This window comes from Gouania willdenowi, chromosome 22, assembly GCF_900634775.1.
Source record: "Gouania willdenowi chromosome 22, fGouWil2.1, whole genome shotgun sequence".
Classification (NCBI taxonomy): domain Eukaryota; kingdom Metazoa; phylum Chordata; class Actinopteri; order Blenniiformes; family Gobiesocidae; genus Gouania; species Gouania willdenowi.
Window position 1 is genome coordinate 7,109,680 of NC_041065.1, and position 22,596 is coordinate 7,132,275.

A 22,596-nucleotide genomic window follows, 5' to 3' on the forward strand; every position below is an offset into this window, starting at 1 on the left:
CACTATTTACCTTTTTATTAGAAATAAATCACCAGGATTCCTCTTTATTAATTATTTTTTAAAAAATAAAATTCTATGATAAGGCTTAACTGGACTAAACAGTGGTAGCACAATTCTATATTAGTAACGGCATTCAAGATACATCACATCTTTATGATTACTGTATCAGCACTGGTTTCTGCTTCAAATATCACTTATTGAGACAGTAACCTAATGACCTAAGAGATTTTTTGGTATTTAAATAGAAGTTTAAACATTATAATCTGACAACAATAGAACAATTATGTAATCTAGGCCAGGGGTTCTCAACTGGTTTCACCCTGGGACCCACATTTTACCACAATCATTAAATCGTGACCCAGTTTTTTTTTTATAGAATTCAACCAACCAAATTAATTTTTTCTAAAATCGCTGTTGAAAACACACGTATATAATCTTTTTAAAAACATAAATCTATATATTTCCCTGTGTAACATGCATTTCACAGCATGACTGTCAAAAGAAAAGTTTCTTTCAAAATAAAAGACAAGTACAACATGAGCGATATTAAGTATTCATTTATTTTTGACCAGCTGTCCGAGACCCACCCAGTACAGGTCCGCGACCCACTTTTGGGCCCCGACCCACCAGTTGAGAATCACTGATCTAGGCTATCTGCTACTGCAGCCAAAGACTCATAATAATACTATTTAAAGAGTAACTAAACCCAAAAAACACATTTTATGCTGAAAACAAATGTATTAGAATATGAAGTAGTGTTATTGATCCTAGTCCAACTCTTGACCTTTTAGTCAAAGTATTTCAATTTGGTTTATTTGTTGTAAAAATGTAATAGTGAAAGCACTCTATTGGTTGAAATTTGGCTATTACAATACAATTTTGCTATTAGTTAAGAAAATGGTGGTTTATGATGTTTTGACGAGTTCTTATGTCATGAATCACCATTGTTGGCTCTATCCCTTCAATAAAAGCTAGCACCTGGGACCTGTTTTTCCAAAAGTAATCAGCTCAGATTCTGGAGCAAATCTTGAAAATGTTTTTTTCAAAAGAAAAAAACAGATTATGTAATCTGATTAGATCAAGTAATCCAATCATCACTTTAGTTTGGGTTTTTTCCAGAACTTTTTAATAGGATTGGGATCACTTTGATCCAAAAAATCTGTATTAAATTTATCCCATCAGAAAGGTGGATTTCAGGCCCAAAAAGTGTATTAAATAATACTATTGATTTTTTCATGTGTCAGGCTACAGTGATTAGGTAGGCTATAACAATATAGGCTTACACAAAGTAGAAAGAGTTTGTCTTCATAAAATAATCCCCAAACAGCTGTCAATATTGACCAGAAATAATATTTCATTCTGTCACTAATTGATGTAAATTCATCACAATCAAAAATGTTTTGTTCTTAGATGATTTTTTTAAGTGATGCACACAATGGTAAAAAAGGTTAATAAAACATCAATCGTTTTTGAAAACCAAATCAAATAGTGTCTGACTATTGTGTCCCTTGTTTGAACGTCCTGTTTGCTGGTTCTGGTTCTGGTAGAATGCACGAGGTTGGTCAGAGTCTCCTTCATCAAACAAAGAGGACCACTAGTTATCCAGATTTGGAAATCCTGAAAAGTTTCTATCTGGATCAGATTGATCCAATCCAATGTTGCCTTGAAAAAACGGCCCAAAATTATATTGGAGTATGTAATCATAGATAGCAAAAAAAGGGGATCACCAAATCCGGATACATTTTTATTTAGATTAAAGTTTTTGAAAAACCAGGCCCTGTTGACTCTGCAATCTGGCCAGTAGTTAGGATTGAGAGAATTGCGAATAGCGAGGAAGTCAGTATTGAGTTGGTGGTTAGTATAGCATAGATTGTTCTTTGAAGACTTTATAGTAGACTGGGCGTGTCTTAACTGCACCAGGAGGTCCACCCATATTCAAGGTATCTTTTGAATTTCCAGCCTAGATGAACATCAGCAAAAATCGCAGGGTTTAGTTACTCTTAAACAAAAACAGCTTAGCTATATCCTATATAACCATTTAAAAAAAAAATAAAGTCAAAGCAATTTCTTCTTATGTACTGTGCAAATATCTGTGTGATAGTGTAGACTAACAACTGAAAACTACCATACTAGGACACGGTGCTTGACCGCTTAGCTTTTTTAAGAATATCGCACTTTTTGCGATTTGGCCTCCGGCAGCGTTCATCGATGCTTGGCACACATTCATAGTGCCACACCTCCTCCATTTTGTCCACAGGATACACTGCTTGCACATAGTGACGGATAAGTTTCAGCCGCACAGGGTCCAGCTGCTTTTTATTGCAGGCCCCTGAATGGTTATACTGAAGCCGCAGGTTCTCTTGCGTGAAAAGCTCAGGGAAGAGGCGCACGAGCAAGCGAGCAGCAAAGTTCCCAACAGAGAGACTCTGCTGGACAACTTCCCGTACTTCTGCATCAGACAGCAGGTAGACAGAAGGGACAAGGAAGTCTGGTTTGGACACAGTCAGCTCAGAAAGAGGAATCTTGCAAAAGTCTTTGCTACTTTTCTCTGGAGGCAACAATCCAATGTCTGGATCATCTCGAATGTTGTCCTGATTAAACTGGTTCAGTTGGCAAAGAAAATCTTGCTCAGACTCTGGACCATACAATTTACGCTGCTGTAGATATGACCTCCTCTGCTCCGTATCACGTCTCCGACACCTTTCATCAAGTTTACCGACAAATTCCAACATCCAGACTCTATCGTTCTTGGCCTGCGGATATACCAGCTGAACATAATGACGAATAAGGTTAACACGAACAGGGTCCAGCTGCTTTTTTCCAAGAGAGCCACTGCAGTTGTACTGTTTTCTTGCATTTTCAGGAGTGAAGAGCTCAGGGAACATCAGCACTAGTAGCCTAGACGCAAAGTTCCCAATTGATAAACTACATTCATAGTTAATTTTTAAGTGTTCCCGAGACAAAAAGTACTCGGCTGGTACAGGGAAGGAAGGCAGAGAAATCTCTAGATTGTCAAAATCAAAAGGAGGAAGTGTCAACTTTTTAGACTTACGATTTGGTCTTTCGTAATCACCGAGTTCTGGTACTTTCACGGAGACATCAGAGAGGCCGGCCACATCATAAGCTTCATCATTAGCATTATCAGGCTCACTCACATTACCGTTATTGTGAGGCCCCTCAATTACATCTTCCATATGCTGAAGGCACGTCTGAAGCCAACAGTCCTCAGGAACGTCTGGAAAATTTGCTTCCATATACTTTCGAATGATTTCCATTTTGTCAGAGTCAAGAATTAACTGCCCCACGCTACCATAACTACAGGATATTTCAGGTAGTTTCCCCTCCTCGAAAATCTCTGGAAAGAGACGATGCATTACAAAAATGACAAAGTCCTCAGGAGATGAAAACTCATCTAGATCCTCTGCAGAATGTCTACTGAGCAAGAGCTCAGAAGAACCCACACTGCTGCTGTGCTGGTTATCTGGAGATGGATGCTCCTCCTGGCCCTCCTTGTTAATGAAATTATGAATTTGAGGTGGCTCCACTTTGACCCCAGCTCCTGGGATTGTCTGCTTCCTGAGCAGTCGAGCATTCTCCATGTCTCTCTGTGCCCAGAAACGATTGAACAAGTCATTGATCTGAACCAGGCATTCTTCCTGCCAGACACTGTTGTTTTTCACAGAAGGGTAACACACTTCCACGTAGTTACGAATCAGCTGCAGATGTAGAGATTCAACCGTTTTCTTGCTCGCCAGGCAGTCATGAGCACACTCTCTTGCTTTAAAGAGCTCTGGAAATAAATGCATCAAAAGGCGACACCCAAGTTCCCCGGCACTGGATGTCTGCTCCATCAGCTGGTTCAGCTCCTCACTCGTTAGCAGATACTCAGGAGGAGGCTGGAACTCAGTCACCAACTCAGCTGGTTTCATCTGCTTCTTTATGCGCATGACCTCCAGGGTTAACAAGTCCACTTTACTATGTAGTTGTGTCATGCTTGAATTAAGAGAGTTGAGAATGAAAAACATCTTCTCAATAAGTGGGTATATGTTGGACTCTTGGCCTGACTCATTTGTTGTACAGAACATCTCAATGGGACCATTTACAGCTGAATTTTGCGTTTGAGGTGAGGGGATGCTGCTGCTAGCTTGTTGCTCCTGGCCTGTGTTCCTCTTTTCAGAGATTCTGTGGGAGATGCTGAACAGAGGCTTTCTGTAGGAGACCCTGGATTTCTCTGGAATAGAGTCGCCTCTTTCTGTAGTTGTGCTGAGACAAAGGGGCTCATGTCCACTGCTCTCATTCAACAAGGGCTCCCTTATCTAAAAAGATAAAACAATTAATGTTGTGATAAGTTAAAAGACTAAACCAAAATATATAAAGACACACGTGGACAAAATTGACGACACCCTTCAGCAGGTTTGGGGTCAATTATAATTGTAATTTTAAAAATCTCTTGCTGTCGTGAATGTAATGAAATTGTAATTAAGTTTAGATAACTGACTTTGTAATTGTAATTGCCATGAAAATTCGATAAAAAATGTCCATTATAATGTAATGCCAAACTGGGGAACCATGTTACAGTTCCATGTTCCAGTAAACAATTATTAGAATATGTTTCATAAAAAGCTTTCTCACATTTTAACTTAAAAAATCTAGGGGTATACTAACACAAAAAAGGCTCAGTTGTCCACATCACAAATATAAAACCAATATTTTTCATTGATTAGGAAGCCTAACAAGGTAACCAAGAGATAGGAAAGAAATATGATGATGGACATTTGTTTTTAGTGTAACTTACAGCAGAATTAGGACCCATTATAAGAGATGCTAATAGAAAGCTAACACAAGAGGAAGGTTCACTTTTATTAGGTTATTTATTTCAGACTCAGTAATTGAACTTTAGTAATTGAGAAAATAATTGTAATTGACTTTCTGAGGATAAAAAATATATTGAAATATTTGTAATTGAAACTGAAAAGTGTAATTGACCCCGACCCTTAACTAATGAAAATCAAACATTGCTTTTGAACTGTGGTTCAACAGATTAATTTCAAAAATAATTTAAAAAAAAGTAATTAAAATGGCCGGGACAAAAATGATGGTACCCCTAGAAAAGATTGAAAATGATTTGATAATATGAACATGTTAAACTGAGGGTGTACTCACACTGGCAACCAGGGCCGTTCCTAACCAGCTCTGTGCATGTGTGAAACCATGGGGGACCATTGTCTGGCCTGCGTAGGTGTGAACTGCACCACAAGGGGAATAGAGGTGGGCCAAACAGCGTGCCAGACTGACACGATGGGCCGCGCATGCGCGCACACAACTCGACCCGCACACAAAACATGATGAAGTTGGTACCGCATTACGGCACATAAACATCCGCATTCCGTAATGATAGCAGTGTCAGAAGTGCTCGTTAGCCGATGAAAAGGTCAGAGTTGGCGTTACTTGAGGATACATGAGGGCGACCGTGGCTCAGGTGGTAGTGTCATCTGATCGAGAGGTTGGGGGTTCGATCCCAGTACCTGACTATGTGTCGAAGTGTCCTTGGGCAAGACACTGAACCCTAAATTGCTCCCAGTGGTCGACTAGCGCCTTGCATGGCAGTCCTGTCTCACTGGTGTGTGAATGTGAGAATGATTGGGTGAATGAGCTGATATGTAAAGCGCTTTGAGACTGCTTCAGTGTGGGGATAAAGCGCTATATAAATCAAGTCCATTTACCATACATGAACGACATCTCAGGACTTCTCTTTGCTCAGCCGACAGCGGCACAGTAACGGAGTGGAGCAGCTCATCATCAGGTCCGGGTATTTCCGAGGATATACTGTAAATACATATTCCTGGTATATTAACCCATATAAACCAAAAAACGCGTCCTGTTCTCAAAATACCAGTAATATGTTACACATTTGTAAAATGTCCCATTTCCATATTTTTTTGGTTTATATGGGTTAATATAGGGCTGGGCGATATATCGAATATACTCGATATATCGCAGCTTGTAGTCTGTGCGGTGTTGAAAATGACCATACCGTTAAACTCGCGGACTTTTTTTTTTTTTTTTTGAAATGTCATCTTAATGACAACATGCACAAAAGGGCACTATTTGTTTTAAAATATTGTAGTGGCATTATGTACAAAAAGTGCACTTTAATTTTGTGTTTTGAAATGCCATGTGAGTTGCATCCTGCACTAATGTCTTGTTTTGAAATGTCTCTGTGACAATTTTGCACAGAACGTGCACTTTCTGTTGACAATTTTATGTTTGAGCCACTCACTGTTTAATAAATACAGTTATGTCAACTTTGACTTAGTTGTGATATCCTCTTTTTTGCATGAAAGTTTAAAATTGGCATATATTAATGCAGTATGATCAAGAATGTTTTAATGTAGACATATAGAATCATCATACTGGTGTGATTTTGTGCATCAAAGTGTTAATTCAAGGGTAATGCAAAATATCGAGATATATATCGTGTATCGTGACATGGCCTAAAAATATCGCGGTATTTATAAAAGGCCATATCGCCCAGCCCTAGGTTAATATACCAGTAATATGTGTTTATATGCATACCCTCTGAAATACCTCGGAATTCCGGGTTTTACTCGAACCCCTCATCATCACGTCTCTGCAGAAGGAGACCCTTCACTGTACCTCAGCACTTTTCACAATTTAAATACACTATTTCTTCCTTTGTTTTTCTGTTTGCTTTGTATTTAATAAAATTGTTTCTCTTACGGTTGGTTAAATCTACACATTTATGCTGTATATAATGCACATGCAGGATGATGTATAGCAATAATTAGTCAAATTAGCTGTAAACACATTTTTTAGAACTAAATATAAGGTTATACTGTGAACGGAAAGATGAGCCAGATAATTCTAAACTTTAAAACATAACACAACCATAACTTTTAATCATAAATATGAAAATAAAAACCTTTGATATCTTTGTCAGTGAACTTTTTTTTATTTGTAAAATATTCACTGGACGTTTGTCTGGTGGCGTGTGCAGTGGATGTTGTTGTTAATATTGTATGAAGCCAACATTACTGCAGCCCTGCACATCATTGTTGTCCTGTTAAAGTCTCTTTATGCTAAGACTTAAAAACAATCTGAAATTAGTAAATCACCTTTATTATGCATTACAAAAATCTGTCCTTGAAACATTGAAAAATTACAGAATATTAAATAATCATTTAATATACATTTCAATAAATAAGTGCATCCCATGGTCCCATGTTGACTCTGAGCTTTATTCTGTCTGTTGTCTGTGTAGGTGATGGGGTCTAGACCAGATGATGGAAACTAGGGTCAGCTCATAGTTTTAATGTCCAGGGAGGGGCGTGTCCACTCTGCATGGACTTAAAGAAGAAATGAAAGAGGAGTTAGACATTGGATGTTCATCAAAAGAAAAACTGAAAGTGATGGCAATAAATATACTCAGATAGATTCTCTCTCTCTCTCACACACACACACACATAGGTTAAACAAACACAAATACTCTGTGTGAGATAGTCCTAAACTATCTCACACATTAAAAGCATCCATTTAATCTTATATTATGTACACAAACACTAGCTCCACAAAAGCATTTATTGATCCAGAAATTAAACTGATCTTACCTTTATAGGCTCAGCTTTGTTTTCAAATCCCTTTGAACCTCCATCCATGGTGGTTTTTATAATCCAAGAGTCTTTGTTGTAGCATATGGACTAAAAGCCAGTTTTTCTAAGCCACGGTAGGCTAAGCAAGGAGGGATTCAAAAGTGATGACGCGCACGCCAAACAATTGCACAGAGTTGTGAGGTTTATTGTTCCGGATCGCATTGGAGACGTCAGCACTTACTTTAGTAGCATGCATTGGTTGCCTTACAGATACCTCATGACAGTGTAGATTGTAGATGGATCACAGGATGATGCAGTCAACAGAAAGTTGCTCTCCCAAGCTCACCCTACCAGCATGATGCAAGCCAAAAAAAAAAAAAAAAAAAAACACACCCCAGGTGAGCACACGTACTAATATAAACTACTCCCACAGTGCCACGCCCAATCACCGTGGTGCAGAAGCGTGAATACTCAATACCCATTCACATGCATGAACCTCATTTATAAACGGATGAGAAACAACCAAACCCTGTACGGCTCCGACATTCCGGCCCCTAATTAATACATGGTAATAATTACCCATCACCACTAGCTTGTAGGAGACAGAATCACCATCAAGGTGCACAAGTGATAGCTCATTAAGAGTTATAGTCCAATTAGTAGAGATGTCCACTGTCATAGTCAGGAAATGTGGCAGTTCATTCAGGTAAATCCATATCGAACCAAAGTTCAGAGTTCATAATCCAATTGTTTGTGGAACGTTTCCTCGGTGGACAGGCATATTCTTTTGCGTGAAAATCTCTGGCAAGTCACAAAAGTAGTTGGATTCCAGACCAGCCACTTCCAAATCTGTCAACATATAGCCGACTTTCTCTTGCCCCATCGTTCTGAGGAGAATCCCAAGTTTTCTTCCTGTGAGGTTATGCCGGTTCATGAGCCGTTCAATGCAGAACAAAGCAGTGCTCCCAGGATCCAAGAATGCATAAGTGATCACAGTCTCTTGACTTCTTTTGGACTTCACCTGGACAGGCAGTATTGACAGTCCTACTAGCCGGCCCTAGTTAAGCCACTGGACTGAACAGACACCACAACACCTTCTCTGGCCCCTTCTGAGCCATCATTAGCCTGTGTGGAACTTGTTTGCTTTGTTTTGGAGTGGACATGCAACAACATGGGGTGCTTCAGATTGCATACTCTGCATGTGAGACGGCTTTTGCAATCTCTACTTCTGTGCCCAATGCAAAAACAACCGAAGCGCATCCTGTGTTCCTTCAAAAAAGACATCTTTTTATCCAACAGAAGGCAAGCATCCAATGAATGTCCAGCTCCACAATACAAACATTTATTTACAGGCAAGTTCCTCTCCCTTTTGTTTACAGGCTCTATTTTCTTCTCAGCAGGTGCTACAGTGGTGGCAAAACTACTGCCTCGTGGTTTTATACCACCCCGAGACATCCCATATTTTCACTCTTTTCTTCCAGTTCTAGGTGTTTCTTGAATGTCTCCAGAGAGAGGATCACTTGCAATCTTTACTTGCCTCTCGACAAACTCAGCAATGTCATGAAATGTAGCTCTGTGATTAAACTTTTCCAGCAGATCACAGGCTACACTTCTCCACCAATCCCGCAGTTTATACGGCAGCTTTTTCACAATAGTTTGCATGTTGGTGGGCACATTTAGATCACCCACAGAATCTCCCATAGCGTTACAGCACTCACGCAACAATAGACTGTAGGCCTGCAGTGCCTTGCTATCTTCTCCTTTCACCAAAGGCCATGAGAGCACTTTATCCATGTAGGCGGAGGCAATTTTGAATGGATCTCCAAAATGTTCATCCAACAGAGCTTTGCCTTGATGTAACCACGAGCAGGTGGCAGGTGCTGGCAGCTTTTAACTAAATCACGGGACTGGCCTCTGGTATACTGTTCGAGATAATACAAACAGTCTATGGCTTGGAGCTCTGTCCTCAATGTTGTGCTCAAAGGCTCTTATGAAGGTTTGGTATTGCAATGGATCGCCGACATTTGCAGGTCTCGTTTGGGTAGATGGAAAAGCGACTGTTGTTCAACCAGCAAAGATGTAATTTTATTCTGCTTCTCTAGCACTGTTATCAGATGTTGATCAGATGTTTTCTCTGTTGTAGGTTCAGTTTGATCACACTGGATGAATTGAATAGTTTGATGCAGTGTTCCATTAGTTGGTAATGCTAGCAGGCCGGCCCCGATCACTGTGGTATGAAACTTAGTTTGGTGACTCACTTTGGGCCTCACAGCAGCACCGCTTAAAGGCACTTATGAGCTTTGTCGGTGATGACTGCGCAGTGAATGCAGGCATAAATGGAGCAGCATCCACATTTAACAGCATATTTTTACTCTTTTGTAAATAAGAGTTCATTCCATCTGATTTGGTAGAGAAACGAGAACCTTCTGAGGCTTTTAACACATTCACTTTAGCCATAGAAGCGGCAAATTTTATGTTCAAGTCCATTTCCTCCATTTTCCTCATCTGTTCTTGCTGTTCTTCCATTTTGCATCGCAGTTGTTCCTGTTGCTCTTGCATAGCACGTTTCTCTTTGAGTATTTTCTGACAGACCATAAGAGCAGCAGTTTCGGCCTCTGCTTTTAATCGGACTGAAGTGGTACTGGACAACAGATTTGCTTACAACAGTGCTGTGTTCGATAGTGTTTCAAATACATCTAAAAGATGGTCCAATATCCACTGGTGCACTTTTCAGACCAATTACTGTTTTCAAAATACATGATATTGTGTTGTCATTGAAAGCTGGCTCTTCAGTTAGGACGCCAGCCTGACCAACAGCGCCCTCTGCTGAGCTCTGCTGTGAATCAACATCCTTTGGCAGCTCCAACAGCCATTTATTTGCCTCGTCCACAAAAGCTGATTTATGTTCTTCAATGTTGTCAAACCAAGTATTTTGTTTTTCTTGTTCTTCAGCAGGAACCATTGGAATAATTTTATCATGGAGCTGGCTGGCCTCATTGAACAAATTTGACACATTTTCAAGGCATGATCGAACCTTTTCAGAATTTTCAAAATTTTTCACAAGTCCCTGTTATCCTTTTTACTTAGGCTTTTCTTTCATCTTGAAGCTTTTCCAATTTTTGTTCAAAAGCTTTAATTGTAAGCTTTGGTTGTCTTTTTTCACTCAAATTTGGTCTGGCATCATGTTCAGACTCCATATTTAATTCACAAAATATCCAGCAATCACATGAAATCTGCAGTTTACACACAAATCCCAGCATGTTGTTTATTTTGCTTTATTTATTTTATTTGTATTTTCTTCTTTCCTTTACTTTTTTTCCTTCTCTTTTCCTCTTTTTCTTTGTTCTCTTTACTATTGAATGTACAAATGCATTCTTTCTTATTTCCAAATCCACAGGGACAATACACTACACCGTATTCTTTCTTTATGCGTGGCAGTGGTTACACTGATAAAGTCCGAAATCCAAAAGAACAGCGAGCTTCATCTTGATGTAAAAGCACCGCCAAGCAGGAAATTAGTGCATTGACAAACAATCCCAAATGTTTTTCAAAACATACAATGATTTTTAGCCGAGACGACTGTGAGACACAACATGCGTAACGCAGCAGCAGTAATGAGCTTCACGAGACCTCCGTGTTGCGTTCACGTCTATTGTTACAACTTTGACAGCAATCCCAAACATCCAAAGTAGCCTGACATTGAATCCGTGTTTCAACACAGCGTTGTTGACAAATGTTGTGGCATATGGACTAAAAGCCAGTTTTTCCACGCCACAGTAGGGTAAGCAAGGAGGGATTTAACAGTGATGACGCGCATGCCAGATACATCGGCACTGACTTTAGTAGCATGCATTGGTTGCCTTACAGATACCGCATAGTGCAGATTGTAGATGGATCACAGGAGGATGCGGTCAACAGAAAGTTGCTCTCCCAAGCTCACCCCACCAGCATGATGCAAGCCAAACAAAACACACCCCCAGGTGAGCACACGTACTAATATAAACTACTCCCACAGTGCCACTCCCAATCACCGTGGTGCAGAAACGTGAATACTCAATACCTATTTACAAGCATGAACTTAATTTATAAACGGGTGACAAACAACCAAACCCTGTACGGCTCCTACAGTCTTCATTTTCAACTAAATCCACCGTTATTTGGTCTCTTTTAATTTCTCTTTCTTTCTCACTCACTTGGTTCTCTCTTTTCCTCGTGTCGATTTCGACAAAACAAAGCGGCATCTTTAATGTTTCAATCACATGTGCGTAAAATTAAATTTACCGACACTGGCTGTGAAGAGCAATTTCTTATCTTTCATAAACTGGTAGAATTTCTCAAATAGAGCAAATATGCGCAGAGTTACGGACATTTAAATTAACGTGGGAAACCCAGTCCGTCCGCATAATCCAGCCATGAAAAGAGGACGTGTCTGGGTAAATCTGGACGTAAAGTTGCCCTACGCAACAGAATATATTAAATTAACAGCATGTACTGTCAACAACAAACCCAGAATCGCTTAATGATGACGTAATACCATGTGTGTGTCGTAAATGAACGTGATGACGTGTTTGTCTGTGGGAACCGAGTTGAGCTAGTGATCACGTCCGTTCTACCGTGCCAAAAATGGGACAGGGAGTGGGGGATTCCTGCTGTGAGCTTGGAACGGCCCGAGCTGGCAGTATGAGTACACCCGAAGGTATGTTCTGTAATTAGCATCACAGGTGGATGTCTTCAAGCTTGTATTCAGTCAGTCTGCCTTTTTAAAGGGTGAAAAGTAGTCACTATATTGTACGGTATCGTGGTGTGTACCGCACTGAACATGGATCACAGAAAGAAAAGGAGAAAGGTGTCTAAGAAAATTAGAAATAATTTTTGTCAATATTTGCTAAAGCTGTCACTATGTAAGGACAACTTTACATCAAACTCGTAGTTTGTGTGAAATAACAGACTAATTGAGTCCCCCCTGCTGCTCCTGCAGCCTTTGGCAGATTGCCAGAATGCACTGTGACCGAGCAAAAAGAACCATTCAGAGCCAGGATGGTGTTTGATGGGCTGTCTGAAAACTGTTGCTGACAGGCCCCTCCCCTTTCCCGGGGCTGTAGCGCTGTCTTTTTTACAGAGAATGATCTGGCGGAGTAGAACATGGAATTAGTGACTTTTCTGCTTGAAAGGTAATTACTGCTGCTTGATTTACATTATGTTTGATTTGTAATTGTTAGACTAGAACTCTGTTCTGTGTTGCATGTGTTCTTGCACGCGCAGCAGTCTCCGCGTGGCTGCTGTAAGTGACACTGTGTTGCTGCTGCTGAGGTGTGTGCACATTGAGAGAGAGAAGCGCTGCAGTAATATGCTTTTAACAGTGCATGTTATATTACTGTGATGTTGCTTTTGGACTAACATTAGCTTGTTAGCTCCTCTGAGGGAGGGACTTTGAAAAGTTTGGAGGCAGGGCAAGAGAGCAGCAGGGAGGGAGGGTGAGAGAGGGATCTGAAAGTCAAGACTGCACCTTTAAAGGTAAAAGCTGTAAAACTGCCTCCAAGCAGCTTGGTATTCCTGTGACCACATTTGAACATATTTATAAGTTTAAGGTCCACAGGACTGTAGTTAACCTCTATGACAGAGAGAAAATGAAGAGACGGATAAAACGAATGGTAAGCAAAGAGCACAGAATAACTTCCACAAAGATTAGAGGTGAATTCCAAGGTCAAAGTACATCAGTATCAGCCAAAGACAACTTAATGGAAGGACAACACTGTAGGTCCCTATAAAATCCATTTTATTTTTTTTCCAAATTCCGTGTTTTCTGCATTAATTTTTAAAAATTCAATTTTTTTTAGAAATATTAATTTTTTCAGAAAATGTTAGTTTTTAACTCCTGTGAAGAAACAAAATAACATCACAATCAAACAAAATGCTTCTCAAAAATAAAAATTTAATTTAAAACAATGAGTAAGATACAATTAAAAGGTATATATGAGTTGTACTGACATTGATTATTCTGACTGCTCCTTTTTAATCATTTATGTCATATAAAGATGTATGACAGCATTAATGTCACCCATTGTTATTTATTGATTACGTTTTGATCAACTTAATTTAAATTACACTAATTTAAATTATCCTAATGACATCATTCCAGACTAATGTTTACACAAAAATAAATGGACACAAGGATGCGTCAGTTATTTCACGTTGTTTTGGGTGGTTTAGGCCAGTGTTTCCCAACCTTTTCTGTCTTATGTACATCCGAGGCCTCTCTTCAGATTAGGAGAACCCCTTCGTCACTCCAATTTAGTAACTGAATATGAATTTTGTGCATTACAATGACTGTATATCAGAGAATATATTTACCTAAATTTTCAGTAATGTGCATAACATGTTAATAACAATTTAGTAGGATATTAAGGCCACAATATTGTTTATTCCATTAATGCTGTCTATTGTCAACGGATGGAAAAGATGTTGGATGAGCATGCAGTGTCTGAAATAGGCTTAAAAATGACTCAGCATGTTGGTAATAAATTCATCAATGTCTTCAAGTACCCCCTGCAATGTGTTCAAGTACCCCGAGGGGTACACGTACCCCTGGTTGGGAACCAGTGGTTTAGGGGTTGTTTAATGTGGACAGGACGGGAGGGAGGCAAGCGGTGCACCTAATGAGCGATCCCCGGAAACATTTCCCCATAAAAAAACTTTCTTTTCCTCACGGTGACAGCGTTTCATCCCGATTCTGTCCATTTCCACGTTCAGCAGTAGATTCTGTTTTCATTGGTTGATTCTGTGATTACGTGCACGATTCCATTGGATTTAATAGGGCCCTAACACTGCTGAAAGAAAATCAAAAAATGCAAGACTAGAATTTGCCACAAAGCTTCAGGGAAAATGTCCTTTAGACAGATGAGACAAAACCGGAGCTATTTGGTGGGTCACATCAGCTCAATGCAGGGTTCTCACCTACAATTTTTCAAAACACTGGGATTTTGCATGGTGTGCGAGTGAGCGCCACTGATGCAGAAAATTTTAAAATTTCTAACTCTCAGAGGACCAAATTTAGTGAAGTAAAGGTAAAGTTGGGGTTTTTTGTAGTTTTTTTTTTAAAAATCATTGTTCCAGCCTGACTTTAAAGCTAAAAGTTATTTGTTGAATTAGTGAAGGTGATAGTTAGTTACTCATGCTTGGTAAAGGTCCTCCACTAATAAACACTCACACACACTGTAGAGACAAGAAATAACATTTTATACAAAAGATTGATTCAAATTTAAATGAGGAATAATATGGGATCTGCTGTAATATTGGGACACACACACGGAGGACGCGCGTGCACAAGAGCATGCCGATGTCTCTTAAAGCCGAACACATTTCATCCAGACAGTATTCACATCTGTACGAGCATATGTTGAATGATCCGTTGTGAGTTAGAAACATGACGAGCAGCTTCAGGTGGTGCTACACATTATGTCCGTTTGAAGCTACACTGTTTATATCAGACTGTAATTACCGGTTACCAAGCAGAGGATCACACAGGCAGCATCAGGGGCAGCTAAGTGGCGGCAGGGGTCCTCAGGTAAAAACAGGAGCATATCATTACTCCGCAGGGGAGCAAAATTACAACGTTGGGGGCCCCTACGCTCAACAGCGCTGGCGAGAACACTGCTATGTTTACACATGCAAAAATAAAGAAAAGAACACTGTATCTACTGTGAAACATGGAGGAGGATCAGTTATGTTCCAGGGCTGCTTTGCTGCATCTAACACAGGGTGTCTTGAATCTGTTCAGGGTACAATAAAATCTAAAGTTATTCTGGAGCAAAATGTTGCTACCCAGTATCAGAAAGCTTGGTCTCAGTCGCAGGTTATGAATCCTCCAACAGGATAATGATCCAATAACATACATTTAAAGCACCCAGGAATGGATAAAAAAGAAACTATAGGTGTTCTGAAGTGGCCTGCTATGAGGCCTGATCTGAATATTATTAAACATTTGTGGGCGGAGCTGATACATGCAGTCTGGAGAAGATACGCTTTAAATTTGAGACAGTTGGAGCAGTTTGCTCAAGAGGCGTGGGACAAAATGCCTGTCGACAGATGCAAAAGTCTCAGAGAGAGTTACAGAAATCAACTGATTGTGAGAAACCAGGTAAAACTATTCATGTGAACACTGTTGTTTTGATTTTAGACATTTTTTTAGTCCATTGTTGAAAGCATTGTCACTAGTCTCTAATTTTAGATGTGAGGGTAGAGAGTTCCACAGTTTTGCTCCGTTTACGTACTAACATTGTTGTCTACATTATTTTGTTTTTCAAAATAATTATGTTGAATAACAATTCAAAAGCAATTTCTGATTTTCATTAGTCAATTTGTTATAATTTTAATTTATTATTAATTCTGTCAGTTTCAAGTTATTGACCATTATAGGTTTTTCTTTCTTTAACTGAAGGGCACCAACAATTAGTCCACACGTGTGTGTCAAAACATTCACAACATGCAGGACTGGAAGTGTCCTCGAACTCAAAACACAATATCATTTGAATATATTACAAGTCAGTAATGCATTTTTTAAACCTGAGTAGAGAATCTGGCCATCTTGCTGTCGGCGGACTGCGCTGAAATGGGATCCATCGCTGCAGATGACCGTTTTCCAGCCTCAATAACCACAGATGATCCTCTGCCATGCTCTGGTCTGCAAATAGCAAACTCCTCTCTCTCTTCTTTAAATTCTTGAACTTGTCTTTGTTCTGCAAAACATGCAGGGTTTTTTACTATGATAATCCATGATAACCCATGGTTTTCACACATGCTTTAGGTCATCCAAAGGTTGAGAATATGTGTAATTGTCATTGGGAAAGTAAAACTTGCCATTCTCAAGCATAGCGTCACCTGCACTTTTCCCATGCTCGTCGGAACTCATAGCCTGGAGAAATACATCACATTTAAGAGACATAAATGCTATATTAAAAGAGTGCATCATTTTTAGAAACTGTAGGTATAGTGTCTCAGGTGACTGTTATAGCACTCACTTCAAAAGTGTTGCAATCTCCTGTTGCTCACATTGATACAAAACATTGCTTTGAACAGCAAGATTAAGGGTCTAATAAACGAAAAATATCACCAAATGTAATGTATACACCTGTACCGTCTCGTCGACTCACTGTGCTAAAAATGCAGAAAATTAACACTATATGTAGTGCAATGTTTTTGTGACAGCTATGTCGGTTTTACTTTTGCAAAAAATAAAATGTGATAATTACTTTACTTAATACAAATTACATGTTAGGCCCATCACAGCTCACATTAGTGAATCACTGCTTCATAGCCTTCAATCTGCAGTTCTTACAGAAGTTGCATTTCACTGTTGGTTGTAGTATGCATGACCTTCACCAACAAGTTGGAACTCTTGAATAGTTTAAACTCATTGCGAGCTAATCTAGCATTCAGCAAGAGAAAGGACAATGACTCTCCGGTTTTCTTTTTGAAAGTACTTGGGTTTTCTTTAGTAATCAGAAGTAGCAACTCCTATCCTAAAACCAGTATTTTAATTTAAAAAAATAAGCTATAAAATAGAAATATATCAATATAGGCAATATTGTAATTTCCTGTATCGCCAAAAATAAATAAATAAACTCAATCTATGTTGCCAGGTCCAATGGTCCATTAATGCAGTGGTTCTCAACCTTTTCAGCTCGCGGCCCCCAAAATAAAGGTTCCAGAGAGCAGGGACCCTCAATGTAGCTGAAGGTGGTTGAACACAGACATGAACATTGAAGAACAGTCATGTGGAGACAGGGACATCTAAAAGGGGGAATAAAGGGGACAGCTTTTTGAGGCCCATCCATAAAGTCAGTGAAATGATGGTCCATTGTTCTATGAATCTGTGATAACCACATTTATTTGTTTATCTGAGTAATATCCACTCTCATCCAGGAAGTTTATTATTATTTGGGCCATAGTATATTGTCATCTTAAAGATGTAAATCCTGGTTTTAGTCAGAAATAAAATGGATTAAAAGTGACCAAAAATGGTGGTAACGGTGGTGAAATGGGGTTTTAAAAACCACAGAAATTGGTTAAAACTTGCACATTACAGTGGGCAAAAATGGAAAGAAAAAGTGGTAAAAAGGGTCCAAAGTGCTAATATTGGCTTAAAAGTGGAAGAAATTGGGGAAGGGGGGGGGGGAATTAGTTTAAACTGGCAAATAATGGGTGTGACAACTAGTGAATGTGGTTAATATGGTACTAAATAAATAAATAAATAGGAAATATGGTGAAAAAAAGGTTAAAAGTGACAATAAGAGGTCAACATATGTGAAATTAGGTGGAAAAGTTTGAAGTGCTGAAAATGTCTTGAAAGTGGAAAAAATGTGCAGAAAAGACCTCAAAATGTGATGAAGTGGCAGAAATGTAACAAAAAAATGCATTAAAAGGAGCAAAAATATGGCAAGAAAGTGATGAAAAAATGTTAAAATATGGAAAGTTTGGTGTAGTTGCAGAAAAAGGTAAAAAAAATAAGCAAAAATGGGCTCAAATTGTGTGTATATGTATATATAAATATATAGTTTCTTGAAAACATCTGGTGAGCCCCTTCCAGCGTCTCGTTCCCCCTAGGTTGAGAACCCCTGCATTAATGAACTTAACAGTGTTGCTTGGATGAACCAATAGAGGGATGTGACACAGGGTAAGGTATCCGGACCAGAGCAGCTCCAGGCCGGGCCCTGCTAGTCCAACCTCCGCGTACCCCGGGTTCTTCCAGCCTCAACAGAAAGCTACTTCCTCATTCCTCCGCCGGTCAACCCCAGAACTCTAACAGCAAACAGCCGTGTTAACTTTGGTAAAGGCCCCTCCAATCACTAGCCTCTACACCGGGAACGTGAACACACGACATTGTGATGTTACTCAGACGTTATTGAGTTCATTTATTGACGCGGTCATGATATCGTAGATGACCCCCTCCAGTGGTGCTCTAATAGAGTGAATTAAACATAAATGCGTGTTCCAGACCACCTGGGCTCACCTTCACAGCTCGGTGCCATTAGCGACGGTCCAGGCACGTCTACGAGCCATAACCGCAGTTTGGAGATGTTTGTTGTTGATGTTTTTCCTTAGCTCTGCTCCTGTGTTTTCTCGCGTGACGTGACGGAGAGCGCGCGTGTTGTGTCACTTCCGCACAGCAGCTCTATGGGACGAAAAAAAAAGAAACTCTATGGGACGCCGATTGTAAAGTAAACATTTTTTTTGCAACATTTAGCAACAAACCACCCTTAAATTAAACTTTTTGACCAGATTTAGAGCAATACTTGTGAATTTTGTGATATTTTTTCTTGTAGAAATATTTAATCTAAATGTAAAATATGAAATACAAATGTTAAATCTAAATGTTTTATAATATCTAAATGTTCATTCCAAATCTAAATGTTAATGCTAAATCTAAATGGTAAATTTGCATATTAGACAAATATTTAGTTCCACCTGTAATATTTATTTAGCATTAACATTTTCATTTAACATTTAGCATCCATATTTAGATGACATGTAACATTTACATTTAACATTTTAGATTTACATTTAACATTTAGCTTTACATTTAGCATCTAGATTTAGATTTAACATTTAGCATCTAGATTTAAATTTGACATTTAACATTTAGATTAACATTTAACATCTAGATTTAGATTTAACATTTTGTATTTTTTTTCTATTTCTATTTAACATTGACATCATATTTTTACAGGAAGAAAAAGATCACAATTATTTCTGTAAATCTGGTCAAAAGTGACATGAAAAAATTACATACATTTTTTTAAACGTGGTTCATTGCTAAATGTTGCAAAGATTTGCTGTTTATTTTATCATGCACAACTTTATAATCGGCGCCTCATACAGCGCTACCCTTAACACAACAGACCTACATTTTTATATTGCTGCTGTTCATGATATCATGTTCGATGCACTTATTTTTGTACTGTCACTTAGAAGCATTCATGTACTGAGCATAGCATTTAATTAAAAAAAGAAAGAAAAAAAACATCTTAAAAAAGGAAAAGCATTTAAACTATTTCTATTCATATGGAAGCCAAAACATGTGTTTTGAATAAATTATTATTCAAAGTGTAATTAAGAATGGTAACAGTCAATTATTATTAGCCAGGTAAAGCAATGAACAAATGAGAAAGACAAGGGAGGCTGGTGAGGAAAGGTGCTCTGTGGTGGGATGGGACCTAGACAGCATGGAGATGGTGGCTGAGAAGAAGAGGGTGAAGGACCACTTGTGTGGCTTTTTCCGTGTCACCCGCTGCATGATGAGCTGTGGCAGACTGGCAGCTCGTATAATCAGTAGATGCAAAAATGAATACTTCCTTTGTACCAACAGCTATATATCAGACTGTTCAACATCATGCTAGACACTGACCTGTAATACTGTCAATACTATTAATAATATTCAAACTTATTACCACCATAAATGGCAGATCCTGACATGCTTTCTGCACCCAACTGTTACTAAGTAAATTATTATTCTGGTTTTAAAATGATCAACGGACATTGTGAAACTACAAAAAATTAAATAATCAGACAACATTTTTATATCACACCATAGCCGACCAACCAAAATAAACGTAATGCACTGTGCAAAAACAGCATTGAATGCCAGTTATTTTCTTAGTTTTAAAGTTTATAAATGTAGTGATACTTAGAGGTTGATAATTTTATTTCAATTTCAAATTCTATTGATTGGTGTTCTTTTATTTAAAAAATAATTGTACATTTTGATAAATAGTATTTTATACAGATGCCTTTGTGGAAAATAAATTAGATTCCAATTGTGCAAGATTTGGTCTCTTCCTTTTTAAGTTTATACATGAGATGTTTACTGTATGCAAGGGAACCGTGGCAACGATTTATTACCAAAAATAAATGTGGGGGCTAAAAGCAACTATAGTAACTTTTACTTTGAGTACTATTCATTGAGCTACTTTTTACTTGTACTTGAGTTTGTTATGTATGACTTACTTGTACTTGTACTTGAGCACAATTTCAATCAAGTGACAGTACTTCTACTTGAATAGCATATACCAGTACTCTCTACACCTCTACTTATTTCTCAGGTAATTCAGAGATTGGAATACAGTTCCTCTGAATTATTTTTTATGGATGAAGAAGAGAAGCTCTACTGCAGTCATGTCATCAGAAGATAAACAAGATTTACCTATAGCCAGCTCCTTTCTGTCAATGTCACTTTCAGGCAACTCCAGTGTTTAATGTGGCGAAGAGGTTGTCACACTGGTTGAAGGTCTTCCCTAGTCAGGAGAACATCCTGACTAGGGAAGACCCTCAACCAATGGAACCTTCTGGAGCTTATCTTAAAACTATTCCTTCAAAGACAAAGCTACATAGATCATAAGCACTTATTTTCTCTTCATAATTGTATTGGAAGAGTTTGGCGAGGCAATAAAGAATTACTTCCAGACAACTTTGAAGATGTTCTGGACCACCATCAGGCATATAGGAAACAGTGCACTGCCAGCTTAGTGTATGGTGGGGATGGTGGTGTGGCTGACCTCGACTCAGAATGTTGTGGATCGCTGGAAGAATAGGACCTCCCCAATCCCACCGACACATCGGTGAGGAGGCATGGTCTGATGACCTGGGAGTGGGCTCTCATATATCTGTGGGGCTGAAGTTGCCAAGGTAGTTGAAAAGGTCCTCAGTGGCAGGGTCTCTGGGGTGGAGGACATCCGTCTGGAGTTCCTCAAGGCTCTGGATGTTTTGGGGCTTGACTCTGCAACATCGTGTGGGCATCGGAATCAGTGCCTCTCTTTTGAACCCCTTATGGTCCACCCAGATTTTGGAAAAACACCTGTCCAAGTTATTCCCAAATTGGAATGGTAACTGTGTTTGATAACATTCTCTAGAATAATTTTGAACACTGTAGGTATCAGTACAACTGAGTTATTGTAGTATGAACATGAGAGTGTAAATATTTCCATCTTCACCTGGCTTATTTTATCATAAACTGTTAAAATTGAGGTATTGGCTTAAAAGCAAGATGACAGTAGAGTAAAAGGTGCTACCTATAGCATATTTTTAATGTTAATGGAGGAAAAACTAAAGCTGTGAATTGGAGCATGCAAATAAATCCAGTAAGTTCATTTTGTCTTCTTTTTATAAATATATGTTAAGGTTTCATTTATTCAGACAAGGTTTTTCGGGAAATGTTATCTCCTGAAATGTTTCAACTAAAACTACCACTCTTCCTCACAGGTGATATGCGTTGATGTGTCCCTATGAGTTCTCTCCTAAGGAAAGCATCAAAGCATTTTCTGATGGCTTTCATCAGAAATGATGAGTTCTTTCTAAGGCATATCACTTCTGAGGAAGACTGGCAGTTGACAGTTGAAACATGTCAGGAGATAAAATTTCCTGAAAAACCTCATCTGAATAAATGAAACCTTAACATATTTGAGCATGCAAATCTCTTTTTAATCACATTATGCCGTTCATGTGAGTCTTCTCCCTCATAGTGATGGTTAAGTGTCAATGATTCCCATTATACCTGTTGGTTGTTGTGTCTTTGGAGTTCAACGATTTTGGTTTAGAAATAATGTCACAACTAATGATGGTGGTTTATGGTATACATTTATTTAAAGTATATAAGTGATGCAAACAGGTAAATTGGATTTCCCTGAAATGAGGCAGAGGGGAAAGACTTCAGGTAGTCTACTCACAGCAATATCATTTTAGTTCAGGGGCCAAATATGAATCAGTTTGATCTGAGGTGGGCTGCAGATTTTAGGTGGAGGGAGAGAGAGAGAGAGAGAGAGAGAGAGAGAGAGAGAGAGAGAGAGAGAACTGCACTGCCAATATCCAAGCAATCAGTGATAGATCTCAGTCTCAACAGGATCTTTACTTCAAATGTCCTTGATCTTTTCATTCATTTCAATTTAATATAGTAAAATGTGGAACAATTTAAAATGATAGATTTTGTAAAAAAAAA

At 38.8% G+C, this 22,596-nt stretch overlaps 1 protein-coding gene across 1 annotated transcript; it reads right to left on the minus strand.

Annotated features, from left to right (window-relative positions):
• Window positions 1-541: 541 nt before the first annotated feature.
• Window positions 542-18,769, minus strand: bend3 (BEN domain containing 3). The gene is made up of 4 exons (XM_028437675.1): window positions 18,619-18,769; window positions 16,467-16,521; window positions 16,173-16,345; window positions 542-4,316 (listed from the first exon to the last, which is right to left on the minus strand). The coding sequence occupies exons 2-4, from the start codon at window positions 16,516-16,518 to the stop codon at window positions 2,130-2,132; spliced, it is 2,412 nt and encodes an 803-aa protein (XP_028293476.1). The 5' UTR covers window positions 16,519-16,521; window positions 18,619-18,769; the 3' UTR covers window positions 542-2,129.
• Window positions 18,770-22,596: the final 3,827 nt, after the last annotated feature.